The 17,401-nt window shown below is 37.1% G+C and overlaps 1 protein-coding gene across 1 annotated transcript in view; it reads right to left on the reverse strand.

The window, feature by feature from the left end:
• The window catches only part of LOC140658676 (transmembrane 9 superfamily member 2-like), a 34,020-nt gene that overhangs the window by 13,488 nt on the left and 3,131 nt on the right, over positions 1-17,401 (reverse strand). Inside the window, exons 4-12 of the mRNA XM_072877362.1 lie at positions 16,458-16,585; positions 16,109-16,238; positions 13,707-13,834; positions 11,118-11,229; positions 8,577-8,656; positions 7,505-7,613; positions 2,394-2,526; positions 685-804; positions 450-507 (exon numbers count right to left, since the gene is read on the reverse strand). Of these exons, the coding sequence (XP_072733463.1) occupies positions 450-507; positions 685-804; positions 2,394-2,526; positions 7,505-7,613; positions 8,577-8,656; positions 11,118-11,229; positions 13,707-13,834; positions 16,109-16,238; positions 16,458-16,585 (998 nt within the window). The remainder of the gene's footprint in view (positions 1-449; positions 508-684; positions 805-2,393; positions 2,527-7,504; positions 7,614-8,576; positions 8,657-11,117; positions 11,230-13,706; positions 13,835-16,108; positions 16,239-16,457; positions 16,586-17,401) is intronic.

Raw genomic sequence — 17,401 nt, forward strand, 5'->3', positions numbered from 1 at the left:
ATGTCCTTTTCAATAACACAGTTACAAGAAAACACTGCTACTATAACTAAGGTAATAGAAGTTCTGCCTAAAGGGCTGTCTCTCCCTATTTACAGAAGAGCACTACAGACACTCCAAAGTTACCCCAAAACTACATACTTCCTAACAAAGTGACCATACCCATTAACTGTTAAGATAGGATTACCTGGAACATACTGAGTTAAGTGGTACCAAACTGGAATTATCCCATCACTACGCCTAATGTTCTGGTGCAGTGATGGGATAATGTGTGTTTTCTTTATATTCACAGATAGGTAATATACAAAAGGAACAGCAACTTAGAGAACAATAAAGAAAATAATCCCACACACAAGCACCATAACAACAATTCACTTTTTTCTCCCTCCTTCCCAGCTCAGATTCATTTATACTTAAGAATAAAGGAAAGAACGAGGGGAAATCATACTAACCCAGGGCAAAGCAGAGCTGTAAGCAAAACGTTTGTCTTCCACTTCTCGCCTCTAAACGCTAAGGGGAAAAAGTAAAAACAATTTCAAGTTCAGAACTTTTTCCAACTGTTTTGCAGTATGGCAGCAAGAAGCAGATTTATTGTCTGAGACACCAGCTCCAGTCTGAGGTTTATATTAAGCTCAGCAATTCTTAGTTTAAGTTGCTGTGTCTCATTAAACAAACACGTGTACTTACTCTTGTACATTCTAGCAGACACGTAACCAGCTGGAGTTCCCAGTAAGACCCACAATACAACTGCACAGGTCATTAAAGCACCACGGTTGGCAGGAGAAAGAAAACCAAGGCAAGCTAGGACTAAAGAGACAAAAAGATTTAGTCATTTTTGGACACGTGTCAAGATTCCCCTATAATATGTATCACTGTACAGGTTTACCCCTTTCACTACCAAATATTTAAATGAAGGCTATGTGCATAAGCTTTTATATATCCCCATCACATGACCATAACCCTAATGTCACTGTTTCATTCATAATAAAGCATTATTTCCACCTCATCTTTTAAATAGAAAGTTTCTCATAGCCAAAAGACGGAAAAATAAAATGCCACACAGATGAACAATGAACCTGAATCAAATTTCAGCTTGAAAAAGTCTGCTTCCAGAATCCTACAGTCCTCCTGTAAACATCCATGGTCAATACTTATGCACGCTAAGTAACAAGAGAAGTTTAATATGTGGCATAAAGGACATCTGAGAACAGTAGGTCTGGAGAAGCCAAAACCTTTGACAGAGCTAAGGGGGTTTTTTTGCTGGGGGCGGGGGGGGGGGGAGAAGTTGTTGAGGTTTTTTGGGTTTTGGGGGTTTTGTTTGGTTTTTGTTTTATAAGGTAGAAATAAGTGTAAAGATAGAAGATCTTAGAGGTATGGAGTCACTTGCTTGAAATTCCACAAAAGGCGCTCAGCCACCATGACGGACACTTTACTCAAGAATATGCTATCTTGAAAACAAGCCTCTCAAAGAAGGCTGTCTGTGTCTGAACTAATTGTAGAGGCCAGCCCAGAGATACTCTCAGAAAAGGAGTTTGTCAATGATCTCTAGTGGGAAGTTTTGTTTTTAAACAGAAAAAGGATCCCCCCCCCCCCGATTTCTTTCTATACTACACTAGTTGCACAGGAAACTATTGCAGTTAAGTAAGTTACAAAGAGCTGTGATCAACACTGGAAGACAAACCCGTCAAGAATATTCTATTAATCTTACAGCACCATGTAATGAATAGAAAAAAGCAGCTCCTCTATGAAAGACCAAAAAATTTGAATAAAACCTGGAGAGCAGAATTTGAAAAATTCTTCTTTTGTCATAAAATATCAGTATACTTCCCAATAATACTGTACAGTAAGAAAAGGAATGGTCATATACTTTATAGATAACATATAATAAAACACCAACTTGTGGCAGGTTACATCATCACATATTTATATAACTATTTGTGGTAGGCTCTCATATTATCTCAATGTTGTGTCAGGATTATTTCATTGGCATGCATTCTTGCTCTTATTTCTGCATGGCTGCAGGCTGTTGCGTCAAACAGATAGAAAGTGTTTCGAGAACATTAAAGCTTTGATTACATGTCTTTGAACTTGCATTACTGGATCCTTGGATAATTTACACCATGACAAACTGGTTTTGTTTTTTAAAAAGAAACTTGTAACAAGGAAGCTTCATTTCTGCAATCATGAAGAATCTGAATTAGCCCAGATACCACAACGTTTTGAACGACAGCATTACTGAAGCTATCTAGATTATTGTTATGAAACAGTATTAATATTCTATTTTACTAAAGGAAGGAATTCATTTTCAAAAGCAGGCTTCTATCATTTGTTTAATAATATTGCATCTTTCTTACACTATTACACTAAAAACACATCACCTTAATAAAGTTACTTACATAAAGTAATAAATGTCATAATGAAAATTTGCGTTCCTTGGCCCAAAAAGACAGACAGTAACATTCCTTTCCTTGGAGGTCTAAACACATCTCCATGAACCAGCTTCCAGCCAAATTCCTCTTGGGCATCTTCCTGTATAAAATAAAAAAGTCTTTAGCAAAGATACGTAATGCAGTAGTGAATTAACACAAACAAGATGCAAAATACATATTTAAAGTTTGATTAACTTCCAGTTTAGATCCAAAGACACACTAATTGCATGTGATTCATCACTCATGGATTTTATAACTCCATAATGGTTCAGTGAAAGAAAAAGGCAAGATTTATCCAGAAAATAGTCATCTCTTAAAGCAAGAAAAAACAAAATCTAATTAGCCAAACTGTATAACATCATTCTAAATTTAAAACTAAAACAAGGCTTCCCATTTAATTTAACTTGGATTATACCATTTCAATCTAGTTCAAGCATTTATCTTTTTTTGCTTCCATTACAAAGCACATTGGTCTCAATGACAATATTGGAAAAGAATGAAATGGTCCCTGTACTCCAGAAGAAAGTCTGCTCCCTAGAATCAGTAGGGGCAAGTGCCAACACTTTGTCCCACTGCCAGAGGTGAACGGATGGATGGCATGGGGGGTGGGGGTGGGGGGGGGAGGATCCTCAGTCCAGTGGCTGTAAGGAACCACTGCTGAAGAACAAAACTTTTCAATAAAATCACTCAAAACAAACACCTCCCCTCACAAAAAACCCCAAGCACACACAACCACAAATAACCGACCCCTCAAGAAGACCACTCTCTTCCTCACAAAGTTAAAAGCTACACGTTTCATTCAACCTAGGAGTATTGAGTTTAGTTCAATGCTAATTAATTACCACTAGAATTACAGCACACACAAAAATAGAGTAAGAAAGAATACAGACCAAACTGGCAAATGACATAGAGCATCTTAACTTGCAACAAATTATGTAATTTTTTTTTCCTGGAAGATTATCTTTGCCTTCCCCATGCTGATACCTCTGCTTGCATTTGTTGGCTAGAAATTACTCTCAGAAGTCTGATATACTAATACAAAAACTGAAAGCTATTAAACACAAGATAACACTTAGATTAAAAAAAAAAAACCAAACACACACCACAACAAAAACTATGCCTACAAAGAAAATTATACCAGACATCTAGGTATAATTCCAACACATCAGTGCTCTTCCAGTAAAGAAAGGTTTGTTTGGTTAAAGAAGCATAAAGACCACTGTCTCCTATAAGTCTGAAGTTGAACTAATTGTGATGATGATGAGAAAGTTGTTGAGGTAAGACAGAAGAAAGACTTTTCCCAGGTAGTTGTAAGTAAGGAATTAAAGAATTTAAAAGGTTACCATTTGAAGCAAATCTTTATTTTCAAAACGATGAGCACTAAGCAGAAATAAATGCCTAGTACTTTAGTTCCTGACAGAACAAGGAAAATGTTGTACAAATTTGGAATGGCTGGTATTAGATTTCTTATCAACACCTAATCTGGCAAACGCACTCAAGAGACACCCTCTGGTTTTAATACAAACTTTAAAACATAGCTACATGGAAAATATCTTGGTTTAAAAAAAATAAAGAGAAACCAAGCTTGGCAGATTGAGACCCTTGATTTATCTTGTACGGGCCTATGGGCCAGAGTGTTTGTCTCAAAGTTCGATTTTTAATAAAACTCTTCCGTTGCAGGCCAGTTGGCTACGAGTCAGTATTTTCCAGACTTCTGTTTAAAGAATTCAGCGGTATTCTATATTGCTAACCTTTACAGTTCAAAGATGAGGATAAGAATTGTACAACTAATCTAAGTAGGAAGCTACACCTTATAGTTACAAAAAAAGATTTGAGGAAAATCTAAGATACTTTTGAGTCTTGGCTAATATGCTAAAAATTACTGTAAATTTTTTAAAAGTGCAGTAATCCTCACCTTATCCATTAATTTAGCCTAGTTCTCAAAATATTCTAACAAAGATTTAACTCCCCTACACTCAAGTAGTCACAATCAAAGAAGTTTAAAAAAAGAGGACAAGAGTTTTACCTCTCACTGTTGAAAAGATATTGACATGCTCTTCAGTTCAGGAATCTTTTCTTAGTCATAAGACCCTAAAAGTAATCTAATGATTTCTAAACACTTCATTAATGTATGTCTCACTAAATCTACATCACACTAAAAGCCAGCTGGTATCAGTATGCGCATTTAACGTTCAGCTAATACCACAATCACTGGCTTGTGCATGTATCTCTTTTCAAGTAGAATCACCAGCATTCCCGAAGTGTGAGATACTAATTGCTTCATTGCATCTTCCTCAGCCCAGGTCCTCTTTTGCACAATTTTTTCATACCTTTTTAAATCAGCTCCTTGAACTGCAACAGATTTTAAGTCTCTTACAACTGGCAAGAAAATAAAAAAAGTGTTTTTTTGAAAGTCACACCTATCCCTGCTGTTATCCATAAAAACTAATCAAGCTTCTACAAGTCTTGCTCTTTATCACATTAAGAATGACCAACTAATAAAGACAACACAGTATAAGATATTGAACATAATTTAATTGAGAGATCAAACAGGAGCTTCACAAAAACGATCAGTTAAAGGATGTGGAAAAATTCTTCCACTTTAATTACTGTCTGGATTTGCATTAACAAAAGATATTAAATATCAAAAACACAAAGAAGAATAAAAGTACTTTCAGATGTTTTAGTTTCAATATGAAACGTTTTTGTGCATTTTAAAGTATTTCTTTATCCAGATAGACAGCAACAGTGAAAATTCAAGCCTTTGTAGTATCTGACATGACTTCTCATCTTTGGCTTGCAGATACCACTTTTACCAATGAGAAAGAGTAATTTTTACTCAGCCTTTCACTCACAGTCAACTGGTCAAGTCTCTTTAACTGACAATCAGTTACATTCTCTTCCACGAAGGCAGCACGCCACTACAGGGACCTGCCCCTTTCCCATTTTAAGGAGTACGTATTTCAAAAGAACTCAGAACAGGTTCAGTCAGATGGCAACACGCTCCAGTCACTACGTTAAGTCAGACAAACCAGGCTCAGTTTGACACAGTGATCACCAGAATTGTATTTAAAATAAATAAAAATCACTTACACACACACCAAGTAGTTCTAGCACAGCTAGAAACCAGAAGTTATGTTGCACATGAACTGCAATATTACAATCTCCTAACTCAAGACAAAGTACATGATTCTACCACACTTTCACCACAGACGAAAGGCAACATCAACTTGTAACTAATCAGAATCTCTCCCATAACATTTAGCAAGACAACTACTCATCCTCACACTATTTTCCCCCTATTATTAGCCTTTGGTTTAATTTTTGATCCTTTTTGCAATAATCACCCGATATAGGTTTGTTTTGGTTTTTTTTAATACATTGCTTTATGAAGTTGCATAGCATCATACTTCTCATGAAATTTAGACGACAAACTTTCCAAACTTCACAAGCCACGTGCTAGCACACTTGCTTTCTGGACAAGCTATACTACAAACTACTATAAAGAAATACCACCTTGGAATTGGAAAAAATACAGCAACTGAGCTTCCTACAGCCTGATCTCCTGACGATGGGGAAAAAACAGTTATCAATACCTGTTCTCTTCACAAGTTTGGTTGTTCAGACTATAAAACGCATTTTTAGACAGAAAACATGCCAAAGCAGGTAGCAACTCTGTTTCTGTGCTACAAATGTCTCTCCAACAGAGACAGTGCAAGTCCTTTGCTAGGGCCACATAACATGACTTAAAACAGGGCTGCATTGACAAGGAATCTTACATATAATCCCAGGTTGCCAGAGTCACAGAATCACTCAATGGTTGATGCTGGAAGAGACCTCTGGAGGTCATCTTGTCTAACCTCCCTGCTCAAGCAGGGCCACCTAAAGCAGGTTTGCCAGAACCATGTCCAGATGGCTTTTGAATATCTCCAAGAATGGAGATTCCATAAACAACACACTGGCTGCTTAGGTCAGTGTCATACCACCAGCTACATGTCCAGACTGACTCCATAATGCAACCATAGGACTCAGGAGAAATTGCCACATCTTGACAGTGAACCAATGCCAGAACACTTTTCAATGTCTGCACTGTGTCTTGTGGCTGTTGGTATACTGTGAAAGTATTTATTAAAAAAAGAGGCTTTCCTTGGTTGAGACCTTGGAACAAAGCGACTTACATTTCAAATGTGAGTTTGTTCACTATCAAAAAGTTTCTACGAATCACTCCATATACTTCTAAAATCTGAAGTCTGTCCTTGCATATTACAAGTTCATCAAATGACGCTAGAAAAATAAGACTGTTGCATCTGCCCATGTGTCTTGGTTTTGGCTGGGAGTTAGTTTTCTTTCTAGTAGCTGGTAGTGCTCTGTTTTAGATTTAGTATGAGAATAATGTTGATAACACACTGATGTTTTAGTTGTTGCTAAGTAATACTTACACTAGTCAAGGACTTTTCAGCTTCCCATGCTCTGCCAGGTGCACAAGAAACTGGGAGGGGACACAGCCAAACTGACCCAAGGGCTATTCCATACCATATGACATCATGCTCGGTATAGAAACTGGGGGGAGTTGGCCAGGGGGCAGTGATTGCTGCTCAGGGACTGGCTGGGCGTCAGTCAGCAGGTGGTGAGCTGTTACATCACTTTTTTTTTCCCCCTTGGGTTTTGTTCCTCTCTCTCTCTCTCCTTGTCTTCATTTTCATTACAATTTATTATTATTGCTTTATTTTATTCTATTTCAATTATTAAACTGTTCTTATCTCAACCCACGAGTTTTCTTACTTTTGCTCTTCCAATTCTCTCCCCATCCCGATTCATCCGATTCACCCCACCAGGGGGAGAGGGTGAGCAAGTGGCTCTGTGGTGCCTGGTTGCTGACTGGGGCTAAACCACAGCACCATGTATTCCTGCTTTAGAAAAGATAAAATAGCGATAAAGCTATTTTTAACCCCCAGATATATTAGCATGTATCAAATTCTTAGTAGTTATACATCTCTTTAGACTGTATTCAAAACTAATTCAGAGACATCACTATCGCCAGAAAACATGCTCATGTAAAAGCTGTAAATCTTACTCACAGAAGAGTCAATCTGGTTGTATCTTGCAATATCTTTATGAAGAGTCCTCAGAATTATCATAGCCACCATGCCAGATAAGAAGAGAACAATTACGAGGGAATTCATTATACTGTAGATAAAGAAAAAGGCAAACTTTAAATCCACTCAATTCAGGTTTCAGGACACGCACTGCAATTCATACCACAGGTACAGCTCAAGTCTGAGGAATAGCCTTAGCTATTCAGACTTTACTTAAGTCATTCAGATCTTGTAGTATTTTCCCACCCAGAGAAGATAAACTGTTTTAAGTTGTGTACCTTAATGATTTCTTAGGAGACAGAGATGAGAAGAATAGTATTTTATGATATATTGTTAATTCTCAAGACAGTTACATATTGCTTTTCTTTATTTTCCTCCTTACATAGCTCAGAAGTAATTTCCCTAGTGAAACAGCTACAGCTGTTAAAGCAGACCTTGTCAAGTAGATTTTATATCAACCAATGAAATCTACATCATGCCATTTAACATTTTGTAGAGACATATTTAATCAGATTATCCTTTTCAAACACTTTATATTGCAAAACATTAACATTTCAACATAAATTATATACTTACTTGACATCATTTGCGTGGTACAGAGGGAAGTAAGAGCTTTCCATATACATCTTCTACTTGTAAAAAAAAAAAAAAGCCCTTCTTTTTACTGTAAGCAGCTGCTGAGTACAAAACATGCAGTACACATATGTACCTCTCACTTGGCAGTTGGAAAGCCAGACAGTAACAATAAGAACACTGCAGAGCAGCAACATCTCAAAAGTTCTACAGAATGGAGATGATAAAGTAAAACGATGAACGCTGCTTTCCTTTTGGACACTAATGGTGAATTCCTTTAGTGAAATGCAATACTACAGTCGCTCCCAAGAGATGGAAGACTGATAAAAGTTACTTCACATCTGAAAACAAGAAAGTTTTCTTGCCTGAAAACTAACAGGCTTCATTCTGCCACAGCAGAAGTTATATATCCCTAGAAGCACAAATAAGAAATCCTTGTGCTCCCCTGCAAGGTTATTCACTGAATAAATGCAAGTCTTACCTAAACCACTGGATGTTTGTATGTGGCATGGACTCCAAAATGTAGTCCCATCTGGAAGCCCACTTAATATTATTCTTTTCCTATGAAGAAATTAAATAGCAATTAATAGAAACAAGTACAAGTTTGTTGAAGTCTCTGAGAAGGACTAAGCACATCAAATCTCTTCCACAAACCTTCCATTCAGCATTAATATCTAAGCTTGGTATCAAGCCTGGATGTCAGACCTCCCTCTTGCATTAATTCTTTTTATCTTGAGTCTCTCAAAGAATATCTTGTTTATTGAAATCTCCTATCCACGTCTTCTACCTTCAACGGAGGTTTCACTAACCCTCATCTTTCCATGATTCGGTACATAGCTGCCTGCAGCTCCCAAACGCATGCTGAAAAACAATCATGCCATCACTACAAGATACTCCCAGCATAGCACACTGATCTTGAAACTTCAGCTTTGTTAAACATACTCTACGAGTACGTTTCTAGTTTTCCCTGGAATTTTTCTCTTCCATCATCTTTAATGTATTTAGCACAGGCTTCCTCTCTCCCTGCCATAATGGTGTCTGATACAGACTATTTTCCACTCTGATTCCTGGCAGACAACTTTCATTTCCAGATATCCCTGTGAAGGATTTAAGAAGAAATCATTCAGCAACTTTCACCTTCAAAAGATGCTTCCATTCTCTTCTATCTCCTCCTCAAAGCGTTTCATGTGAGCGCTGTACAAGTGATGATTCTTCCTGACCCCCAAGCCTTGTCCTCTACAGCTTGTCTCATGGGATGTACGTCTGCTGTCCTGCTACCAAATTCTCTCTCATGACTGGCATGAAGTTCAGCAGAACTTCTTCATTTATTCACCAGGTGGTAAGTTTGTACAGTTAATTCTCAGAATTTAGACTATGTCTCCAGCCTAGAATTTTTAAGTTCCGATTCATGTTCTGGATCAAGAACATGTAACAATGAAGAACTGCACCAACACAACAAGGTGGCCGAAAATGCCATAAGTTGCTCTTCATCAGCTCAATCAATAGTTGCTCAGTAGCTCACAGCTAGTTCACAGAGTTTCAGAAGAATGGTTCTAAAGTTAGTTACTTGAGTATCAAACTGTTCACATGCTTACATTTTTTGTTTTAATACACACCTGTGTATTAAACATTACAGGCACAATCGTGTATACTTTTCACATACACAGAGCTAAATACCTTGCCCATTTCAATGAATTAAAGCAGACACCATAGCCTTCTCAGCTTTTCTGTCAGCTGCCATATTGGAAAGGACCATAAAACAGTTACACATTTTACTGGTTTACATATTCAGGCTTACTGAAACTAATGTTCTCCTATTTAAGAATACTTTTCACTGATAAATACTTCCCTTTTAAGTTATTTTGAAACTACTAATAAAAAGTAAAACATTATCAGGTATTCTTTCAAATCAAGGCTAAGAGGTAACAGAGAAAAGAAGCAGTTTTGAAGTGCCTGGCAATTGAGACGTCCCACAGCAGCCAAGCTTCACCTGCTCTATGCCCGAGAAAAAGGGAGTAGGTAGCCCAAATGCGTAACACATTTCATGAATAACTGGACAAAGTTCACATTGCAATTCTAAATTGCAATTTATCATCAAGATTTAAACACAAATGTTAATAGACAGGAGGCTCATTCATGTAGTAAAATTAGAGAGCCTAAGGAGGATTGGGTGTCTCAAGGGAAAAGTAACAGGATCCAGAGCCTTGCACCTCAAGGTCATTGGTTCAAATCAAATTCAATTTGGTAGAATGAAAGCGGTTACCATATGACAGCTGCTTGACTGTCTATACAAAATAAGCTGGTGGTCTCAAGCCAAATCCTGTAAGATTGGTGTCTTACACCAGAAAAACAACCACGCTTTTGGGACAGACTGGAACCAAGGTACCAAGGTTTGAAGTAGCTTGAACCAAATTACTCTCACCCTCACAGGAGGCTCACTTTCCAGGCTGGGATAAAGACCCAGTTGCAAGAAAGCCTAATTTCCTCCTAAGTCGTTAACAGGCTGAATAAAGTATTAGTAAACATTAGAGTATTAACTCTAAAAGATAAATGGCCACCTACCCATAAAAAAACCTAGTGAATAAAAGCAATACAAAATGAGACAAAACCTGCAACTTCACTAGAAAAAACAGCTTTACAATATGCTAAAAATCAACATTTAACACAAAAGCGTCTCCAAGTATAATATAAATGCTCCTTCAACATGAGACTCTCAGTACCCTGACTGAACTCTGAAAACATAGCGCATACCTCAAGGAAGACAACTCTTGCAGTTATTCAATCTATTACCTTTCTATTATCAATAAAACAGGGCAAAAAAAAGTCTTTATTTATACATTCCAAGTGTCACTTAAACCACAGTAATGGAAAAGTAACAGGTTTTGGGAAAACTGCTTCACAAGACCATGCTTATGGAATTTACACTGCTTTAATCCAGTTATGGCTATTAGCAAATTATTCAGTTTTTCTGATTTCATCCTTTTGGGGAATTATGTATTCATGTAACAGGTTCAATACTTACTTCAAATGTCACAGAGTAAGTGTAGATCAAATTCAGTTTATTGGTGAATTCTCCAGGAATCTCCATAGGTGGACCTTCACAACTTAAGTTGTTCTCATCTGTATGCTTGTAGCTAAGGGGGAAAAAAAAAAAGTTAAGTAAAATTGCATATGCTCTACAGGATGAATTTTCACAAATTCTTTTCTAAGGTAATTAAAACAATTTTTTATTAAAAAAAAAAAAACACAAAACAAAAAAAAAAAAACCAAGGAGAGCTGTGTATATCATTTTGTGCCAGCTATTCAACTTCTTTGAGAACCTGCTTTTCTGTTCTTCTACCAACAAAGGTTGAAGATTTTAAAATATATTTTTATTAACTTATGTTTGTAGCTAGAGATAATATGAGAAAAATAAAGTCATGTATATAATAAGGTATCATTATTCAGAATTTCTGTAACAGCCTTAAAGCCACTGAACGCTAGTTCTCACAAGCACTTGTGGTGAGAGCTGAAAACTCCACAGAAAGCATCCTAGGGATCTGGATCTTGGATCACTATCCTACATTCAGTTAATATCTGTTCATGCTTCTAGGCATTTGAGAGCATTATAGGTAAAGTTGCTTGCTAAGCATGTGGGACATGAGAACCACAGACCTCCGAAAGGTCACGAGATGTGGTTTCACGCTACCCACTTTTCTGCCACTATCAGCATGAAGTCCTAGTTCTAAGCTAAAATGCTGCTTGGTTAACTGGGCTGTGAAGTCTGGAGATCTTTACCAGGTAAGATGGTAAGTTTTAACATAAAATACCCCTTCCCTGCCATTATACCTCCCTTCCACATTTTAACAAGACTGCATTATTGGGGAGGGACTTAACCTCAGCATGTGCTTGTCGGCTAAGGAAGACTGAGAATTTCTTAGCAGTCTCCCACAGGTTCTCACCTTCCCTCAAGTTTCATAGGGAGAAGGGTGTTTACTTCATTTTATTTTGGTGGATTTGGGAGTGTCTTTTTTTAATTATTGTTACTATCTTTTCTTACACTGGGGCAAAAGAAATGACTGTGGGAACCTTTCAATTTTCCATTCATATACAAGTGGTCTAATCTCACCTCTCATCAATCTTGTGTACTCTTAAAAATATAGAACAACATTCTACATTCTAAAGTTCAAATATGCAAACCTTTCTCGGCAGTACCTTAGAAATACTGCAGCTATAGAAGCACGAAGTCTAAGAAACCTTAAGGTTTTCTTGAATTCATTCCTGTGAACCTCCTCTAACACTGGTAAATAGCTTCCCTCTCACGTCCTCTTGGGCAAGTTCTATTTACCCAATTTAGACAAACAGTTCTACCTTATATGCGTTATTATATGTCAACAACTAAGTCAAGCCACAAGATAATAAAAACTTTCATGAAAGGCCTAGGGTGCTCCAACCACAAATACTCCCCATCAGGAGAGCTTCAAGGTCAAAGCAAAGCACCAAGCAAAACAGCAGGTCAGAGAATGACAAAATTAAGGTTATGTGCAACCTAACTGTGCCCCCTTGTGGTCTGCATTACTGGTGAAAAGACAAATTCTCATTTTTCAACCATTCAGGTTGCAACTGCTAAAGCGTTAATCAAAAATGGAGAAGGTTGGTAGAATCTCCTTGCCACTATCTCAGAGCAGATGTAAATGGAAGGAATAAACTTGCATAGCAAGTATAATTCAGTAAAAACAAGCTATAACATTGCAACAGAAAAAACAAGTATACCCGAGTCATGTCGTACCATACATGTCTGCATGACTTGAGAAACTGTGGTAGCGTAATTTAAGCATGTACTTAATGTCTGTAGAAAAGAGGGAAGAGTTTAGCTAAAAAAAAAAGCAACCTACTTTGAAATTTTATAAATGGACTGCAGTTTTCATATGTAGGTAAGTATGAACTGTGAATGAACAGACTGACAAGAGGACAAAGTAATCGCTTCAGTCTATTTCTGATCTCTAAATTGTTGCATCTCCTCTCTGGTCAACACAGAAACTAAGATGCTACTGTTTAATAAAATAAGTTAGTCTTCTTAGAAAATTAGTCATTTTCTGCTGTTCTGAATACCAGTATTAACCTGCTACTTCACCTATACCTCAGTATCCAAACTAACACAGCAAAAAGTACACCTGTGCTAATACTGTATATTCATACAAAGTACATTTGGGAGGCAATGGAGCAATTATAAGAGAGATGACATGGGAAACTGTCACTCAGTTAAAGGATGTTTCTCAGTGTATCTGAAAACATGGCTTTTAAAAGGAAGTAGTGCACACCCAGATGCAAATCAATAAAAACATGAGAAAGCTTCTATTGTTTGTGTCAGGTTATAAGAGTCTGCATAAGCAGTTTTGTCCATCAGGAGGGACTCTGGGGAACGTTTAAAAGCAAAGTTAAATGACATTTACAGTTGTGGAACTCCTCTTTGTAAATACAGTTCCAGCCATGAACCAGTATACTGAAAGCTTTATCAGAATTCAGAATAACCAGTTCCTCAGAACTTATTGACACCAAGTACAATTTCTAAGTTTGCAACTACTGTTAGGACTCCCTAATACCAGAACTGGCTCCTTTAATGCACAATTACCTTTGCGGTCTCAGTCTCGCCATCACCAGTCTTGCACCAGGCCAGTTTTCATCCTTCCCACTATGGTACATGATTGTTATGTCAACATGGTTGAAGAGGTAGAAAGTGTTCTTCTTGTTAAACTCTGACTACAAAATATCACCAAGAGATTGAGAAACTTCTCCAACAGGAGAGGGCGCAAGCAGTCAAGAACTTTAAAACGAGACTACTGTCCAATGAACGAGCAAGAAAGACAGGGAAATACTTCAACACTCACTTTTCTTTTTTAACATACCTGTATAAAATATTTATATAATACAATATAATATATAGAAAAATATATAAATAAAATACCATATAATAAAGTATCACATCCGTGTTACAAAAATGGTGTCAAATACATTTAAATTTTAGTAGCATTTACCACAATAAGCTGCCAAAACAAGTTCAAAGATGTATTTATTCAAAGTACAAGTAATTCAGATTCACCATTTCTTTCTCCCCACCCCCAGTCTTCCTGGTAGACACTCCAGCTACTGAAGCTTACAAACAAGGTTCTGCTTCAAAAAGACTACTTTTCACCTTCAGTAGCTATTCTGCTTTGTCATCCCTATCCTTTCAGAATTTGGAATTATAAAGAACTATATAAAGCTCAGATGATACCAGAGTCAATTAAGTTGACTTGGATTTTCTTTTCTTCTCAATACTGTCACTGTTTAAAAAACTTTTAACTTTGATTTGAATTAGGGGACCAGAACGACACATGCTAGTTGAGTTTCCAGGTAAAAAAAATTCCTTTATTTATTGTGTATATTAGCCATTTTCCAATTACCATACAACTTCCATCCCCTGCCCCCTCCCAGCAAAATATGAACGTGTCTTGCATTAAATTTATCTGGATTCCTCTGCTTTCACCGTGATCAAGATTCCCATCAGGATAAGACTAGAATCATACCTGTATCATACTATAACCCCATCTTTAGGTACTTGTTTCCTCCATGTCCAGCTGCATAAATGCAAGGATGAACTGTAGCTGTGCCACTGCATGATAACAACCCCTTTCCTGCCCCCATTTTTAAAGAGATAATTATGTCTGCTAGAATATGTATTTGGGTATACTTCTAAAAGAGGATGACATTCCCCAACTCAGCCCAGAGATTACAGTCGTATTCATGGTGCTACATTCTTATTTGCCCATGTAACAATCATCCCTCTAGCACTACGACATGCAACATTCTCATTGCAATTAGAATCTACAGACTAAAATTGACACTGGGTATGACAGCTACACTAGCAGAGCATCCACACCACAGCTAGCACACACAATTTGCACAGCACTTCATGGATACAGTACAAGCTCCATAAGCACTCACTAGAAAATTCAACTATTGCTGCCTATGTATGAAGGTCCCCCTCTAAAAAAACCTTTTCATCCAAGTTGCTGACATTGCTACAACTGTTTTCTGTGTACCAGATAGCTTCCAACACAACATACACCAGTATCAAGTTAACATAAAAACAACCTTACATACAAACTAATGGAGTTGAACACCTAACTAGAACAGGTTATTCAATTCACAGACCATTTTCAATAGTCTAGGGAGCCTGAGAGAGTAACCCAGTTGGAAGGTGACTATAGACCGAGTAAACTCAACATGCATGATAAATGCACCACTTTCCAAGAAGCTTCAGACCTGCTGAATACAAATAAATTGACTGCACTGCATACAAGCAGTAAGTCATACGGCAGAGCAGAGCCATAGTAGAGAGCTCTCTCCTCACTGAGAGGAGTGTGGTCCCTTACCCCAGGAGAGATAAAACTGTACCACTATTATCTGTAACTGTACTAGTTCACCATAGAACTCCCAGGATGACTGACACATTTCAAATGGTTGTCAATGTAATTCTTTCCCTTTCACAGCTGTGTTTGTTATCTTACAGCCATCTGGGAAAATCCTGACACATTTAACTTGTAAACTGTGCTAGACATAACTTTTGCAACTAGAACACACTGCTCATTTCTAGGACTTCACTAGGAAGCTTCTATCTGAAATTGGTAAAAGAAGGTCTTGCACACAAATACGACTCTTAGTTGCGTGGACAAAGAATGAGTAGGCACAAGGATGGACAAACATGAGATTTCTGAACAAAACCTCAATTTTCTAAGGCTTTTAGACACCAATATGGTTGTTTTATAGCTTTATCTATATTGGTCAAAAGATCTACATGAACATTTTTTTTGACAATTGTAACAGTGAGACACTGCATACAGAAGCAGCATTCAACTTTGTCAATGCCCACGTTCTGAATATTAACCATGTTTACAAGGGTATCTCTTCTTTATCAGGAAAAAAGAAGCTTAAAAATAAAACTGTAAATTAAATTACATCTGCCATACTAACAAAAAAAGTTCCACCACTTACATTTATAACGCAAGCATCTTTAACTCTACCATCGGGAGTAACAAAACATCCTATTGGAAATCCTGGATTACAGTATTTTTGTCCATCTTCCACATCATAGCACCACGTTACAGGCATGTTATCGATAATCCTAGACAGAAATTATCAAAGAACACGTCCTCAGAAAGGGATGCACCTTATTTCACATTGACATTTAACATTCACGTAACAGACATTGTTTTCAGTAGTGCCCACAAGACGCACAGTAGAGGACAACTATCACATAGAAGGAAGAAAGCAACCACTCAAAACATAGATAACAATGTAAAACAGCAGGAAAAAAAAACCCAACCTCAAGCATACAGCTTACCAGTGATGCTGATAATTCAACTGCATTCCTTTCTTCAAAAAAGCCAGTTTGCTTTTATCAGCACTGTTTCCTGGGTCATATGATCTTGTACAAACCTTCTTGCATGTTTCTTGCTTTTTAAAAGTGAACTATTAAAAAGGTACACAAAAAAAGTAATTCCAGTTTTGCTTCAAAAATCTTTGAGCCTTTTTTTCATGTAAAGCTGACTTTGAGATAATTCACTTCCTTGCTATAAAAGTTCCTAAAGCCAGAATTTCCCATACAAGAGCTTTAACTTAAATGTCAAGATTTATGTATATCCAGCACCAGCAATCCCCTTTCACATTGCTAAAAAACTTTTCAATAGCCTAAACTACCTCCAGATAAACCTTGAGGACTGACATTTGAAAATTAGTAGAAAAGTTATTGCTTTTTTCTTGTATCAGTTTGTTTTATTTTAGTAACTTCATCATCTGCTAAACCAGACTTTTAACTACACCATTTTTGAATGTTTCACATTAATTTTAGCTGCGTTTCCCCATGATGACTAAGTTATTAGACAAGGCTGCCAAAAATGCAACAAGTTGCACAGCATCTACGCTTCAAGTGCAGACATCACCTAACACAAATGTACTCACATTTGTATATCAAACTTCTATTCTAACCCAGTTAGGATTTATCTGTTAGTGAACTAACATACTTCAAACATGACTGAAAATCCTAACATTATCAAGGCCTAAGTGGTAACCAATAACAGCATTTTATAATTACTGTACTGTGCAGCCATTTCAAACAATTAATTCTTATAATACTTAATCTATTCAATAGGTATCCAGCCCAAATGACCCATCATGCTACGTATTTAAAAGCTTCTTGTGGCCAGCAGTCATAAGACTTAAAATTACATTAGCTCAGAGAGTCAAAGAAAAAGAGAATTCTAGGAGCAGTTTACAGAAGGGACGAGG

This window comes from Ciconia boyciana, chromosome 12, assembly GCF_034638445.1.
Source record: "Ciconia boyciana chromosome 12, ASM3463844v1, whole genome shotgun sequence".
Lineage (NCBI taxonomy): Eukaryota > Metazoa > Chordata > Aves > Ciconiiformes > Ciconiidae > Ciconia > Ciconia boyciana.